The sequence below is a fragment of the Tursiops truncatus genome, chromosome 12 (genome assembly GCF_011762595.2).
Source record: "Tursiops truncatus isolate mTurTru1 chromosome 12, mTurTru1.mat.Y, whole genome shotgun sequence".
Classification (NCBI taxonomy): domain Eukaryota; kingdom Metazoa; phylum Chordata; class Mammalia; order Artiodactyla; family Delphinidae; genus Tursiops; species Tursiops truncatus.
The window spans coordinates 56768117-56785705 of NC_047045.1; the positions used below are offsets into that span (position 1 = coordinate 56768117).

The window sequence follows — 17589 nt, forward strand, 5'->3', positions numbered from 1 at the left end:
TCTTCAGGTCTCAATAGTATTAGTCATTCATGATAAATTTACCCATTATAGGATATTTTTCTCAGGTTCAGCATTAAAAACAGCTCTGCTTCTCCTGAGGAATTTATTTATTTAGTTTGTATGTTATAGATCCTGTATACCTCTTAAAATACTCCTTTTTATCCTGATGCATTGGCTACTGAGCTGCTTAACACTAGATGTAGGATCCACTGCCCTGGGCGTTCCAGCATATGCATTTCTGTCTAGTAACTCTTTGCCTGATTTACATTAATTTTTTTTATCTTTGCTCCATTTCCTTTTATATTTATTTTATCTTGTTTTAAAGATATTTTTAAACGACTTTAAATTCCCTTTGTAATAAGTTAGAAAGAAAAGATAATTAAATTTAAAAGATGTGTTTATGTTGCAAGTATTTTTAATACTGTTGAAAACATACTGAAGTGATAGTGTATATCTTGGAATAGTAGACTACATAACACATTTATCTTTAGTTTAAAAGTACTCAGAGAAGTTCCAAATTCCATGTATAGAAGCAAAGGAGCAATCAGCCCTCTTCTATTAAAATAATGCTGCTTTCTGAATATAGCATCATTTTGCTAAAGCAGTTTTTGTGTACCCTAATAATTTCTTCTGGTTGCTTACATATTGCTTTCATTTAAAAGAAATGATGCAATCCATCTTTTCCTTTTCTCACTCCATCATTCTTTTTCCACCAAATTCTTCTCTGTAGAAATTTAGCTGTGAGACCACGAAAGAAATAGTGAGGCTGCATCTCACATTCCTTCCTTCCTCAATTCCACCTAGGCCCAGGACCTAAATTCCATCAAATTTCCAAAAATGTCTTTAAGCAAAGTTCATTTATATATTCATTTAATAATGAAAAAACATACAGCTTTGTCAGGTTAGAAAGTGGGGCTTATCCCTTTCATTTAAAAAAAAAATGTGAAGACAAATGATGTCATTGGTTACTTACATGCTACAATTGGTTAAAATCAACTGTACAGATAGGCATGCACTCAGACCAAAGGATGGGGCTGTATCATCAGTAGAGCCAAATCTACTACTACCTTTCTTGAAATCTAAAGAGTAGAAACCTTCTTACATTTCATCATCAACATTCTAGCATGGCTTCCCCATAGTCTGCTGGACCAAGGAGCTTTCCAATCAATAGTCCATGGTTACCATGTTTCCTTAACAAGAATGACATGGCCTAGGTGATATCTTACTAATCATAGTGGTGGAATCTTAAGAAGGTTCTTTGGCATATGTCAAGGGATGACTATGAAGTAGTCAGCCAGAAAGTAGGCACCCTCACCTACTTCTAAGAATAGCACCTGAGCAATAATTTCTACCACAGGGCTAAGAATGGCCATATTTGTTCTTTAAAAGACCTGATTTAGATTGTTCTGCAGATTAAACTATGGTTATCAGAAATAACAGGTTGACTGCAGCAATTTTCTAACCAAAGACATTTATCATTAAAAAAGAATTAGAAAGATGCATTTTGGAAAGGGTAGAATTCGAGATTGAAACTCAATTTCTTCTACTAACCCAAGATTCTCAAACTCTAGGTGCATCAGAAGATCCTGGAGGGCTTGTTAGAAACACAAATTGCTGGTCCACACCCCAGACTTTTTGACTCAATAGATCTGTGATGGGACCTAAGAATATACATTTCTAACAAGTTCCCAGGTGATCTGAGGTTGCTAATTTGGGGACCACATTTCAGAACCACTGTACTAACCCACCATGTCACATCCCCATGGCTGGTCTACTTCGCCTAACTATGTGCACTTTTTTCAGGAGCTCTGTTCATATGACCCTTGGAACAGCTCCCACCAGTGTTAATCAGAAAAGTTTCTCCAAGTATAGAAATGAGTTTTGAAAATTCTTTAGATCTTAAAGAGGTCTTAGGATACAGCTTTGAATGGTAGAAAATGTCTCTTGGCCAACCCATAGCCTTTATTCTGGGGATTTTCATAGGTAATATTATATAATAGAAATAGTGTTCAGAAGATAAAAGAGTTCAGAAAAACACCTCTCTACATCTTGCTAAATTAGTGCTCCATAGAACACGCTTCAGGAAAAGTTGGTCTAAAACTAAGGTAGAACTGTGTACAGGTTTCAGTTCACCAATTTTTCAAACTATTATTTGACATAGAATTCTTTTTTCAAATGAAAACTTGCCCAGAGCACCAACCTATAAAACAGATTCTTGGCAGAAGAGATATCATTTGTAGAATACCTGAAGCGCCTGGAGAATCCTAAGATTCCAAAGAGCACAGTTTGAAAACCTGTTTAGTGCATAATAAACACAGACTCTTAGGATGGCTGTTATTGCTGGAGGGTATCTGTGAGCCCTAATGCATAATGCCTGTCCGTAGATAGGGGCTCCTTTCCTCATTCCTTTACACAGATCAACACAGAACTGCGTGGAAGTACAAGGGCAGGTTCGTTTTGAGAGATCTCATCACTGATAGTGTTTCTATACTCAGGGTTTTAAAATTGAATATGATTGTGTCTTATCAGCAATGCAGACCTTGCATTTTCAGCTTCCAAGTGTTATGCTACATGTCTCATTTTTTACCTTTTACCTGAAGAAGGTTTGAGCTATTTGTTTACTTTATTTCTTCCTTTTGGGGTAGAAACACTGTGTTTTAATTACTGTGTCCCCCTAAAAGCAATGTAATATGAAGAAATATGTCACATTTCCTTGTTTGTTACGGATTGTTATAGCAACTGCCTCTCTGTTTCCCAGCAGGAACACCCATGACAAACAACATTTCTCTTAGACATGGTGGGGAAGAGCAGATGCTGGGTGCCATTTTTGCATGTGGCATTTAGTTTACTAATTTGCAAAATTTGTTTTACCCCCTGCAGCTGTAAATGAAAAAGCTGTAAAACTAAATGAAACTCTAGGAATTCAAGACAAGGCCTTTGAGAGAAATTTGCAAGAGCTTCAGAATGAAGTTGATAAGATGATGACAGAACTGAGGAGGAAAAATCTAGACACACAAAAGGAAGTTGCTGAAGATGAGTTGGTGTGAGTAGAAGCTCTATTACTTTTTCATTTGATAAACTGAGCTTTCCAAATTGTTGTTTAGAGATTTCTAAATTTTCCATCACATATCAGTAGGAGATACTTTGTTCTTTATTTATTTTTCATCTACTTAGTTATAATTTGTCTTGCTCTAAAACGGATCAAAGGCATGTTTATACCTATATATAATCAAGTAAATGATCTTTTTTTGGTGCTGTCCCTTCTGCAATTAGGCTAATGGTCTTGCTTTATTAATTTCCATTATTAGGGCCTTTAGAACTATTAATTATTTTTGTTTTAATAAAAATATCTTTGGATAAATAAAGTTATGAATTTAACAGGCCATCCTATACATTTTGTCATCTTAGGAAATACTGACTAGAAGAATTGTCAAATAATACATGCCTAATACTATGAAATAAAGTTTGGGAATTTGAGGTTGTGACTAATGATAGTGATTTTACAATGCCAATGAATTCCTGTGACCGTACACTCAATAAAAAAATACATTTTTACATTCATAGTCAGCTAACTTCAAAGTGATGGTGTTATTAATAATCAAATAGTATATACTAAATCAGCAACATTAGCAACACCTAAGAACTTGTTAGAAATACAAATTATCAAACCCCACCCTAGACCTACTGAATCAGAAACTTTGGGGATGGGGCCCAGCAATCTGTTTTGGCAACTTCTTCAGGGAATTATGATGCCTTTTAGTTTGAGAACTACTGTTCTTCAAATATTTAGCCTTCCTTAAAGGGCTCAGATATTATCACTTTAGGAAAACCATTAAGTTGAATCCAGGAAACTCCCAGAACACTCAGTTCAAAGGAAAAGAAATGTAGGTCAAAATTATATCATACTAGCATGTCAACAGCACGGCGCTATATTCAGTTTCTAACCAAACATATCAATATTCATATCTTATATTCAAAGTAACAGTGAAAATATCTCATGGTTAATCAGGTAGATTTTATTTTTGGTGTGTGAAGTAATCATAAAACTGATTTCATCAGCCAGACTATGAGAATAACATGAGATCCCTTCCAAGTGAAAATGTTATATTACTAATCAATTTCAAATGTGTGGAGATTTTTCTTTAGTTTTAATTATAAATGCTCTTGCCACTTTTCAGCTATCAGTTTTCAACTTGGTTTAGCACACAGTCAATCTGCCTTAAATATTGTTTTTAATTTTTCCATACTTTTAATGTTAGCATTTCTTTGTAACACTGTTTAATACCAATAAACCCTGAGGCAGTGTCAAGGGCTTATTGTCTCTTATTGGGCTGGGGTGTTTATAGAGCTGCAGAAGCCCTTCTGAAGAAAGTGAAGAAGCTGTTTGGAGAATCCCGAGGGAAAAATGAAGAAATGGAGAAGGATCTCCGGGAGAAACTGGCAGACTACAAAAGCAAGGTTGATGATGCTTGGGACCTGTTGAGAGAAGCCACAGATAAAATCAAAGAAGCTAATCGCTTATCTGCAGAAAACCAGAAAAACATGACTGCTTTGGAGGTGAGTCTTAGAGGCTCTTTCATCTGAATCTGGTAGCACGGGGTGGGAGTTTGACCATGGCGGAGTAAGTCAAGTTGATGCACACGCATGAAATCAAGTGTGACAACTCTGAAAGGAGACTTCTAAGAAGCAGAACGGGGAATGATCCTTCTTTTTGTTTTTTAATGAATGATCATTGCCCATATAATCAAATAAAATTTAGATAACCTAAACTATTTAAGATTTTTAAGGGCAGAATGGTACAGTGGAATGAGATCTTTACTGGGAGTCAGGGGTCCTTGGTCTTAACGACAACTGTGCCACTAACTAGAAGTACTAGTGTAAGTTAAAGTCTCAAAGCATCAGTCTCTCAACTACACAATGAGTGCATTACACTAGGGCATATCTAGAGTTTCTTCAAATACTAATACCATATGATTGTACAGTGCACCCAACCTGATCCACAAACCATGGTTTTAGACATCCGGCTGCCATAAATCACAGAAGTGCCAGGGATTTTCTAATGGAATTGGGGCACAGAGGAAACAGCTCACTGAGAGACCAGAGCCTGGGAAAATTTTGGTTCTCTTCTTCTTTGCAACATGTTCTATGAAAATGATATTTTACAACGGACTAACATGAGCAGATCAAGTCTGAGTTATTTTCGTCTCCTTTTCCTCAGACAAGAGAGAGTTCTCTCCTCAAGAAATGATAGGCAGCTTCTGCCTTTTTTAGAGTGTTAATGAAGCTAGAACTAAAACAGAGCCTTCCATCCATTCCTTCCTTTCTCCCTTCCTTCCTACTTCCCTTCTTTCCTTCTCTCCTTCCTTTCTCTCCCTTTCTCTCTCGTTTCTTTCTTAATATTTAACATGGCAAACTGATCACTTCTCCCTACAGTGAATTCAGCTCATATGATGGCACAAACCTGTATTTAGCATTTAAAAAAAAAAAAAAAACTTCCTCACCAGAAACAAACTTACCTTTGTTCTTTTCAAAGTATTTGACCCCAACAGATCTGAAAACAGTGGCAGACCTTTATCTCTTCTAACATAAAATTTTACCTGCAGCTATAACTGAACACTCTCTGGCATATATTATGTTCTCAAAACTGTTCATGGAATGACAGTTGAATAAAAAGAATCTGGATTTTTTTTATCCATTCATTTCTTTCCATTTTCCTTTGGATAAAGAAGTAAAAGGATGAATTAATTTTTTAAAAGAATTGTTTTCTGGATCCCTCTCCTGGGACTTAGCCTTGTCATTTTGATAGAGGATTGAGAAGACTCACTGATGTGTCTAATCTTAACCAATTTGGAATCTACTGACATGCTGGCAATATTAAAGAAAAAGTACTGTCTTGTTAGGCAGGATGCTAGGCTGCCTTCATATCACAGGCTTCCGCATGATTCATCTTGCTCGTGATACACCAGTGGTGTAACTTACCCGGAGGTGCACCACTCCATTTTAGGGCAACACTTTAAGAAATTAAAATAACCTGTGTGGAAATTATAATAAGCATCTGGGAAGTATTTCAAGAGGAGTTGTAGTGGCACAGTTAATGGTGCTTTTAGCTATTCCTTCATTTTAGTGATGTTTAAAACCAAGAGCCATCATTCTTGGGTACCCCTAGAGAAGCCTGGAGCTTATGTAGTCAGTATTGAAGTGTAAGTTGTCCTTCTTGTATTTTCATTTTACACGTGATGCTTAACTAAAGGCTTGTTTAAAACTTACTAGAATAAATAGATAAACTGACTAAATTAATATGAATAAGGCAGAGCTTATTTAAGGTTGCTTGCCAAGGCTGATTAAGGTTGATTGCCAAGGTTGATGCTAGACTGGCCAATAAAGCATCGCCTGTTTAGAGTTTGCTAAACAGATGCATCCCCTGGGCTCCCACCCAGAATCTGAGGTAGCTGGTCTGAGGTGTGGTCCAGGGTCCATATTCTAAAACATCCCCTGGGTTAATCTGATGTACATATAGATTTTAAAAGAACTGATACGTTGTATCCATTTGATTGAGTAATTAGTTGTGCTTTAAATAAATGACTTCATTGAGCCTGTGCCCACAAAAAGGTGATATAATTAAGACCCAACTCATTTTTTTTAATTTAAGGAAGTAAGCATGTAATGTTTATTATTAAAAACATTTATCAAACCCCTCCTAAGTTCAGGAAATGTACTAAACCGAGTATATCGAACACTGGTCCCCATGGCGTGGTCCTTGGAACAGCAGCGTTAGCATCGCCCAGACACTTGTTAATAATGCAGATTCTCAGGTTCCCCCCAAACCTATCAACTCAGAAACTGGGAGTGGAGCCCAGCAACCTGTGTTTTTAAAATCCTACCCATGATTCAGATGCAGCCTTAAGCTTTAAAGACACTGATATTGATATAAAAAATAAAACACCACCTCTGATGATTTCAGGTGACTTGTATTTAGTGGGAGGCTCACACAAGTAAACTAGTCTGTACACTCCAGGAGTTATCATGGAGGTATGCAAAGGAAGGGCATCGAAATCACCCCTGGATTTAGGAAGGGCTTCATAGAGGACTTGACACATATGCTAAGTCCTGAAGGGTGAGCTCTAGTGAGTCAAAGTAGAAGAGGAAGAACATTCCAGAAATAAGAAAGAAAACATGCAAACATATAGACATTTTGGAGAAATGTCAGTGATTTGATAGGATTGGAATAAAGACTGCCTGTGAACTAGTGAGGGGATAGAAAGCCAACGAAGACAGAGAGGGTCCAGACCTTGAGTTATAAGAGAACTGCATTCTGAGAACGAAGCTGAAGTCTATCAGAAGCAATTGAAATATTGGAGTCATGGATTAAAATTATATCTGGGGGACTTTCTGAGTGGTTCATGTAAACTGGAGGATTGGTTTTGTATTGGAAAATAGTGTGATATAAGGCTAGGAAAGCAGGCAGGAAAAATATGCAGATGTCTGTTAGACACCCACCATTATCAAGATGCTATTGGTAACCAGGGTGTTAGAGGCTGAATAGGAATGATTTCTGGCCTCAGAGAACTTACGACTGCCTGAAAATTCAGGCATTTTAACCTTTCATTATACGTAACACTGTGATTAATATGGGCTGGGAGAATCAAACACCAAAATGATGGCATCATAGAAGTTGATAGAAATGATGGAGCAGCATAAGCAGAAACACAGAGCTCTGCAAGTATGATCTTAGGAAATGTCGAATAGAGCAGTGATACTTGTTCATAAGCTACGTAAGTCTGTAGCAGAAGATGGCTCTGAAAATGGGGCTTTGGAGCCAGATCACAGAAGGCTTTGAATGCTACTTTCTAGAACGGGACAGGGTTAGAATGCCATTTCCAGCAATGGAGAAAAGGCAGAGGAAACTGTGGGCTGAGGGGCAAAGAGAAGATGAGCAATTCAATCAAGCAAAGTAATGTGTTTTGAGCAGTCTGTCCCCAAGTTTACCATTATGACCTTGAACAGGAAGGAGCTAGAAGAAAGGGAAGAATAAGTTGCTAGATAGAGACAGACAGGAAGATAACTTTTGTAAGTTCTTAATCCACCCCCCAGCAACACCCCTCAGCAAAAAAAAAAAAAACAGGTATTAAACTTACAAAGCTCTGGAATGTATTAAGATCTAATTAGAAGTTAAAAGTAGAACTACAACAACTTTGGTATCTAATCAGAATCACTTAACAATTATGCTTGTGGTATACACTTGGAGAATAATTCTCTCTAAACATGAGCACCCCGTTTGCTCCTCAAAGCTTCCTATCTTTAAGTATTTTATATCCTACATCCTTCTCTATCCATTCCCTGTCTTTATTTATTTTTATAGCACTCATCATTAAAAATATACATTAATATATTCATTCAATTTTTTTCCCTCCAGAAAGCCATGAGAAACATGTCTTCTGGCCCACTGTATCTCCAGGCCAGAGAGTAGTACCTGGCACAAGACAGAACGGAAGTGTTCTTTCTCAATGAAGAAAGTACTATAAAGCAAACACAGATAAATGTTATATCGATGCTTTTATCAATATTTAGGAGCTCCAAATCTTCATCTTTCCTTGTTTCAAACCTAGATTTCATTAGTGTCTAATCTGAAACTAGCCACCACTGAAAATCTCTTTAATCCCTAGATCATTTCTGCTTCAGTGTGATTAAAAAAAAAAAAGCACATTTTGATCTTTGCATAACAATGAATTCCTTAAAGTGACTCAAAGAGAGCTTTTATAAAGATTCTAACTCACTGCTTAATTGAAACCAAAATGAATGTAACTCTTCACCTCACGTATAGGTGGAAATATTCTCCCTCCTATTGATACAGCATTTTGTTAGCTTGATTCATAAATGAAAACAAGCCATGCTAAAGAAAGTTTCTTGAATGTCTGTCCAGGGTCAATTTTAAATCAGTTCATACAAAAGCTAAGGGCTAGGGCTTCCCTGGTGGTGCAGTTGTTGAGAGTCCGCCTGCCGATGCAGGGGACACGGGTTCGTGTCCTGGTGCGGGAAGCTCCCACATGCCGTGGAGCGGCTGGGCCCGTGAGCCATGGCCACTGAGCCTGTGCGTCCGGAGCCTGTGCTCCGCAACGGGAGAGGCCACGACAGTGAGAGGACCGCATACCACAAAAAAAAAAAAAAAAAAAAAAAGCTAAGGGCTAAAATTGATAGTTATATAAAAGTGTCAGACCTTTGGAAAATAAGATATGCCTTATAACCAGGAACATCAGGACTACCTCTACATTTGCTGTTCGTGAAGGGAGAATGAAATTTCTCTTATTTAGCCAGGTCTGGGAGTAGTTGAATGAACCAAGAGTCACCAGTGCAAACAGAACTATTTATTGAGGAAACTCTTCTAGGTACTGAAGATAAAGTGATACAAAGACTGTTTTATGGAATTTATATTATAGTGAGAAAGATAGTCACTAAACCAATAAATAAGAATATAATATGGCCATAAAGTCTGGAGCATGGGCTAATATGCATAATAAGTGACTTGTTCTCAGTGTATTGCCTGATGAATTAAATGTTATCCTTCGTCCACGAGGTCCAGCTCAATGGGCTGTACATTTCCTCTCCTCCCTATGCATGCATCTTGTGATGAACTGGTGTCTGATTATCATTAAATAGCCTGTGCTTTTAGCAACTCTTAGAAGAAGCAATCAAGATGGTTCAATCTATACAAAAATAAAATCGTATTATCTGTGTTCCTATAATCGATGGCCACCCTATAAAATATAATTCAGATAAATGAGTTCTAGGGAAAAGAAGATAAGGTAATTATAATAGTTAACAATTCTGTAGTGTTCACTGTGTGCCAGCCTGTGTTCTAAACCAATTTCTCTCAAATTTTATTGTGTATATCAGTCACTTAGGCTTCTTGTTAAATGCAGATTCTGAGTTGGTAGTTCCCAAAAAGGCATTGAGATTGTGCATTTCTAAGAAGCTTCCCAGTGATGCCAATGCTGCTGGTCAATGGGCCATATTTTGAGTATTGAGAGAATAAGCATTTTACATGAAGCTAAATGGAGGAGGAAACAAGGCAAGGAACTGGGGAAGGGCACATGGTGAAGGCAACTGCAACTGTAAAGGCTCAGAGGCAGGAATAAGATGTGTGCACTGGCAGCAGATTGAAGTGGTTGGTGAAGAGGTAGGGAAAGTAGGGTGTGAAATTAGCACTATCCAGTGCAAATAAGAAGTGTGATTTCCACAATTGGAAAGTCAGTGCTTTCACACCTCAAGACCGAAGCTCTATCATTAGGTAGACTGGGATTCAAATCTTAACTACACTGTACTAACTGTGTGACCTTGGGTAAATCACTTAACTTGTTCAATTTTCTATTCATTTAAAAGGTGATAAACACAGGACGTGCGTTAGTTTAGAATTAAATGAGAAAAGCTTATAAACTACCTGGCACATACTGAAATCTAAATGAATATATAAACTAGCATTATTATTTATATAAAAAGCGTAAGTGGCAAAGGCTTAAAATTATAATTGATGCAGTTAAATCCACAGGTAAAAAGGTAATTGAAAGAATGAGTCAGAAATAGAAAGAAAAAAAAGGCAAAATTATGTTCCAAAAGGAGAAATAACACTATATCTTTCTCATTGATTTTACTCTTCCAGACTAGGAATGAGTTTCATGTGGTTTGAGACAAGCTATCAGTTTCAAAGAAAAATTAGAGTCTGCTCTCTTTTTTATGGAACAGTCCATTAAGTCTATTCTTCCATGTGAGAGTTTCTCTTTTTTTTTGGACAGTACTTTCCCTAAGTTTCCTTTGAAATCCCACTTCTGGGCTTCCCTGGTGGCACAGTGGTTAAGAATCCACCTGCCAAGTCAGGGGACACGGGTTCAAGCTCTGGTCCGGGAAGCTCCCACATGCCGCAGAGCAACTAAGCTCATGCACCACAACTACTGAAGCCTGCCCGCCCAGAGCCCATGCTCTGCAACAAGAGAAGCCCGTGCACCACAACGAAGAGTAGATCCCGCTCGCCACAACTAAAGAAAGCCCGTGCACAACAACGAAAACCCAACGTAGCCAAAAATAAAATTAATTAATTATTTTAAAAATAAAAAGAAATAAAATCCCACTTCTTCCAATTTTTACAGAACTCCCATAGAATAAATCTGCTTACACTTATGCTCACAAAACATTCATTTGGACATAGATTCTGGAATTTAATGTCTCATTCCAATGTAATTCAGTGTACTGCCACATGCTCAGCAATGCATATTCAGTACTTACATTTCAGTTAAAATGGATGTGCATCTCACTTTAAAAATATTTTTTAATTCCTCAGCTACCATCACATAACTTTTCTTCTCTTGCATGACTTTCTCACAATAGGAGGAAGAAAGTACCTGTACAGGTATTTAAATAAAGTAACTCTTGGAGGGCTGGCTGGGTAGTCTATAGCACTCTCATGTAGTCTCACAGTCAACATGACATATCTTGTTTGCAAAGCCTTGTTTAGACAGCTTAGGAAAGCCAGGAATACAGGGCTGGATAGGGTTTTCCCCAAAGGGCATTTTGATGTTTTGTTTATACTGTCCTACAGAAAAAGAAGGAGGCTATTGAAAGTGGCAAACGACAAACTGAGGACACTTTAAAAGAAGGCACTGACATACTTGATGAAGCCAACCGTCTTGCAGATGAAATCAACTCAGTCATAGACGTGAGTATTTGATGAAACCCAAAGTTAAAAGAAAGATGATAATGATACAAGCTCTCCTAAATGGGAATCAATGAGAAATCTCAGTAGTATAAGCAAATACTGTTAGTTTCTTGTGGGTATAAAGTTGTTTTTGCCTTATTCTATTGTGACCGTGCTCACCCATTGGTAACAATTAGGACTTCACAGTATTCGCTCAGTAGACATGAATGTCTGGTGAGGGTACTCACACACTCACACCGACCTGTATTTTTTTCACAGTGATGAAGGGCATTTCTTGTTCCTAGGATAGCACTTACAATCTGCTTCAATATTCACAGAATATTAGTTACAAGAGAAATGTAAAGCTACAAACAGACTTTTAACATGGTGTCTAATGCAGTAGATACTGATATGTGGTGATGAATGGTAATAGAAATGCAAATAGTGTAAAAGATCCCAATGACTATTATTTATGCTACAAAGTAACATTTTTTAAAAAAGACTGTCAGGTTCTTCTTGGTATAAATTGCCTTCATATATTTCCTAATCTCTATCATTAAATAATAGCTTTTATTTTCTATTCTTTTTTGCTAGGTTAGTAAATTTGAAGTTTCATAAAAACCTAAGTGTTTATAATTAGATCTCCAAGAGAAATTAATAAGTGAGAGGAGGCTTGGATTCACTTACTTAAAATACCTTCTTTTCTCTACATATCAGTATGTTGAAGACATTCAAACTAAATTGCCACCCCTGTCTGAGGATCTGAAAGATAAAATAGATGACCTCTCCCAAGAAATAAAGGACAGGAAGCTTGCTGAGAAGGTGTCCCAGGCTGAGAGCCATGCGGCTCAGTTAAATGATTCATCTGCTGTCCTTGATAGGTATGTCATTTGTTGTTGGAAATATCTATGTATCTTGACACTTGTCCAAAAGTTTTGACTAGCAGAAATGGTAGAGAGTTGCTTTCAAATCTTGATTTTTGTAATTATGCACATACGAGCTACATGGCCTTTCTGTAGAAAAGCCTAATTAGAAGGGTCTGGGCAAAGCTCTACTGGAGCAGCATCAAAAGTCTGAGTTAAAAGTAGATTCAAATATGGCATGGTGGGGAGTGAACATTGCCTTAGGCTACACTTAGAAAAAATATTTTCTGTTCTTTATTGGAGAGCACAGCAGTTTCCTTATTAGCATTTTAAATAATAATGTATAAACACACATTCTGCTTCAAATTTCAGTTTTATATTTTTAATGAAATCAAACTATTTATTGTTAAAAGGGTGGCTTTTGAAAATGTGGCTCCATACATAGCCTTTAAGTCCTGTTTTTTCTTTCAAATTCCATGGAGGCACTACATGCTGCCCTGTGAAATAACAGCTCATTATAACTGGGATTCTTATACGGGTCAGTGAGGGAGGGGCAACTGGTGAGGTGTGTTTGACTCGTAAACAGCCTTCTAGGTATAACTGGTGTGCTTCCCCTACAGTTTCAGGGTTGTCATAACAAAATAGGTGTATTAGCCCCAAGAATAATTTTCCTAAATGAATCTGTATTTAATATACTCCATGTGTAAGGTTCTGTTTCAATACTTAATACTCTTGATACAAAGGAAAATATTAATGTTTGAAGACCCTGGGAAAAAATTTACATACAATTCATTTTATAACAATTTTACAACATTTTTTAACATTTTGCTAATTTATCATGAAGGGTGGTAAATGGAGCAGTAAGCTAGAAGTCAACAGAGGCAGGCTTCAAGTCCTTAATTAGCTAATTAGTGACATGTTGGTCATGTGACCTGAGACAAGCAATTTAACCGAGACTCATTTGGCCTCATCTGAGAAGTGGACCTACTCTAAAGAGATTTTGTGAACTTCATTCCAATAATATAGAACAAGTGCTCTGAAACCTGTGCGTGCTTCACAAATAACATAAAGAATCATCTCACTGCTCATACTTGCGTGGTGCTCATGGTTGCAGAAACTTCTGGAGGATGCTATGGGTACTTAAAAATACGTTGGCAGCATTTCACTGCTTAATTATTTAGGAATATGAGTTTAAACTGAAAACTACAATATAATACAATTAGTAGATACCTCACTATGGTTTGGAATTAACATAATTATACTGACCATGATCATTTGGAAGCCATATTTGTTATAAGTAAGATGTTCTTCATTTGAGTACCAACTGCTCTGATGTTCTTTTGGGGGGCAATCCCAACAGAATCCTTGATGAAGCCAAAAACATCTCCTTCAATGCCACTGCAGCCTTCAAAGCTTACAGCAATATTAAGGACTATATTGATAAAGCTGAGAAAATTGCCAAAGAAGCCAAAGATCTTGCACATGAAGCCACAGAACTGGTAAGAAACAAATAGCGTTATGTACTGAGAATGGAGGTCAATCTGTTTGAATAAGTACCTGAACTAAATTTCTCAAAGCTCTGGAAAATGCTAGTACATTAGAATATTTGTTTTGTATTATTTTCAAAGGCTCCTTTTAAATTTTATCCTAAATAAATTCTCAGTCGTAGCAAAACTCTTTTCTCAGTCACCTACTAATTTCCACTATTAATAAGGGTCTTGAAATTATCGCAGATGCCAAATAGTTTGTGCCACCAACTTGCAAAGGAAAAACAGTCAAACATAAGACTCTGAACAGGGAAACTTATCACTATTATTCCATATGCCTTCAGTAAGAAAGTGCCTTGGAAATTAACACCAGTGCTTATAGTCACATACAGATTGATTCTATGTAAAGTTTGATTATAAGGTGCACATTTTACAAACACGCCAGATCATATATTTCTAAACTATTATACTGTTTTTATCAGTTGAAATGTTTACCTTCAAAGCTACTTTTGGCTGCTGTCATTGTTCAAAATAAATTTGCAATTAATATTTTAGAGTTTTCGGGTTCTAAGTATAGCACATTATCTGAGTATCTTCAATAGTAACAAATCTTTTTCCTTTACATGTAGAGCAACATTTTGTAACCAAGTTATGTGATAAACCTTGGTAATACTATTTCAGGTCAAATTTCATTTCATAGGAAGCACTTGGTGAGTTAAAATGTTCAGAACCATCACTTACTCCTTTGGCTTCACACAGAATCCCCCAAATACATCAGAATTTCAGGAGAAAAAGAATTTGATTGGACACTTGACTGTGAATGAAATATGCATAAATAGTGGGTGTTGAAGAAACAGATCCCTATTTTCTTTGCTTTGGTATTGAGCACAATGCTTTCATGGATTTCAGGGGTATTGGAGGTATTTGCCACACTCTTAGCAGGTTTATTTTATGGTCATGGTGAATGATGCATCATATTCCATCAGCAGTTAGTACTGTTTTGGTTTCTCTGGAATGAGCTCTACCAATACCATATGTTCTGTTTACTTCTTATTCAAAATCATGGCACAGTTATTACAGAAACTTCCCTATGTTCAATTATCCTTTCAAAAGGAACCATTTTTCAAATCTATTTAAAGATCCTAGTCTTCAAGTTCACCATTTTCATCTGACCCATGTTTTATTGGATCACCATTTTCAGCATTTAGCACAGTACCTGACAGAGAGTAGACACTCGTGAGTAAATGAATGAATGTCATTCTAATTGACATTTTTCATACCTATTTACAACATTTTGTACCAATAAAATCCTCACTATTGTCATTGCTTCATTTTCATGAACTTCTAACATTTTATGTTAAAGACCTGTTTATTTTCACCCAAATTTACTACTATCACTTTATCCTCAAGAGACTCTCATATTCAGGCCAACATGAAATATTCACTTTTCCTCAACACTGATGCTTATACATGATAGGCTAGCCAAACTCTAACATAGAGCTAGGACAAGTTTTTTGTTGTTGTTTTTTGTTTTAATTAGGACAAGTTTTACTGCATTACAGCATGTCCCCTTGTTATTGTTATTCCTTCTCTATAAGCCATGTAAAAATAATTAAGTGTCTGAAAAATTACAAAGTAAAAGCTAAAGAGAATCACTGATTTATTAAGTGGCTAACAACAAACACACAGAAGACTGATTTGGCCAGAAAGTTTGTTGGACCGTGTTTCAAGAACAGAATAAATAAAGTTTTAATTTTAATAATTCATTATATATAGTTCTATTATACTGGAAAAGAAATATATTTGCCATTAAATTGAACAATTACCTAGATAGTACTAGCATTCCATAAATGTTAGAGCTGGTATTATTGCTAGAGCTATAGATAAACACAGAAGAGTAAGATTAAGTTTATTATTTGTGTATGAAAGAGTCATTTGAGTCTAGTCCTGCAAAGCAGGAAGAATGTTTTCAATGAATTAGAAACAAAGGACAAAGAAACACAGCAGGAATTTATACAAGGAGAAAAAAGACATATTAGACAAGCAATAAAGCAATCAATTACTACGGTGAAGAAGATGGACGTAAGATAATATGAGAAGAAAAAAAGCATTGAAAATACCATAGGAAAAGAAACAAATGAATATGGAATAGTCTCAAAGCATAATTGACAGCATTTGTAAAGCCACTTCACTTTTAAAAATCTGCTTAAGTCTACCTATTTGTAGTGCACACATAATCAACAATGGAATTGAAAGGAAAATATGAATGAGAAAAAAGTTGATCCTTTATTTTAATTAAATAATAAGCAGGTGGAGGTTATAAACAATTCAAGGTTGTAGTATAGTTCCTATGTAAAGAGTAACAGCCCCTTGTATATATAATTTATTTAAATATCAAAATGAAATATTATTTTAGGAACAGACATTATGAAAAAACACTATATTTCTATTAGTGCTAGGCAGATAAATACTATTATTATATTATTGGTACAAAAGATTGTTTTCCCTACACATGATCTCCAAGATAACGTCTCATTTTGTGCCTCTCATTGGTGGGCACAAGGAGAAAGAGAAAGGAAATATGTCACCGTTTAGAAAATAGAATATGAAGATCCAGTAATTCTTTTCTAATCTTTATTGCTTTGATGCTGTAAAAAGTCCTCAGACTCTAAAATAACAGAGAATTAAACCTTTAAAAAATGTTTCCAGATCATAGGTGAACTTAAAACCTATGTTATCAAGCAGATCAGATTTTAGAAGTAGATGAAAAGTAGATTTTATGTGCTGCTGGGTCCTTGGGATGACCACCAGAGGCAATAGGCACGGTGTCAGTAGCACTGGGAGATGAGACCCTCTGCCCTTTTCACTGGGAAGTTCTTAGATGCTCTGCACTTAAATCTGGTATATCCAAATGGCAAACAAAAGGAAGGAACAAAAAGGAAGTCTAATGTAGAATGGATTCCTTAGATCTGGTTCTTTAAGATCCTGAAGAATCATCACACAACAATAATCACACAATCTCCATCTATTCTGAAATGTTCTCCTCCTTCCTTCATTTCTTTCTTTTCTCCCTCTCTCCCTTTGTCAAGGTGAATAGAATGTGCTCTGTGATATATACTTCAGTGTAGAAAATGTAGGCAGTCCTCACCTTCCCTAGGTATCTTCCATTAAAAAAAAAAAAGAATCACTTTTTCACTTCCCACAGCACCTGAAGATTTCTTTTTTCTTCTATACCCTCTTCTTTACACTGCAATCATTGTTATTGTCTGAAACTCTCCCTCTCTCTCTCTCTCTCTCCCCATCCCAACACACACCAACAAAATTCCTTAATACCCTCTAATCCAGAATCCTCTTTCTCAATTAGTCTCAGTCTCAGTGTTTAGTCTGATCTTCACTAAGAATCAGCACTAGAAATTGAGAAGAATTTATACTTGCTCTCAACACCAGTACACAATGTGGTCTTCCTCTTTATTCTCCAAATTCAAGTTCTGTCACTTGCTACAGTTACCCATCACTCCTGGGAGCCATAAGTCTAAATATCTTCGGCATGATGTTT

The 17589-nt window shown here is 36.4% G+C and overlaps 1 protein-coding gene across 1 annotated transcript in view; it reads left to right on the forward strand.

The window, feature by feature from the left end:
- Window positions 1–17589, forward strand: part of LAMA2 (laminin subunit alpha 2) — a 606337-nt gene that overhangs the window by 487537 nt on the left and 101211 nt on the right. The window contains exons 36-40 of the mRNA XM_073789582.1: window positions 2881–3043; window positions 4347–4557; window positions 11588–11704; window positions 12401–12564; window positions 13907–14045. Coding sequence (XP_073645683.1) covers window positions 2881–3043; window positions 4347–4557; window positions 11588–11704; window positions 12401–12564; window positions 13907–14045 — 794 coding nt within the window. The remainder of the gene's footprint in view (window positions 1–2880; window positions 3044–4346; window positions 4558–11587; window positions 11705–12400; window positions 12565–13906; window positions 14046–17589) is intronic.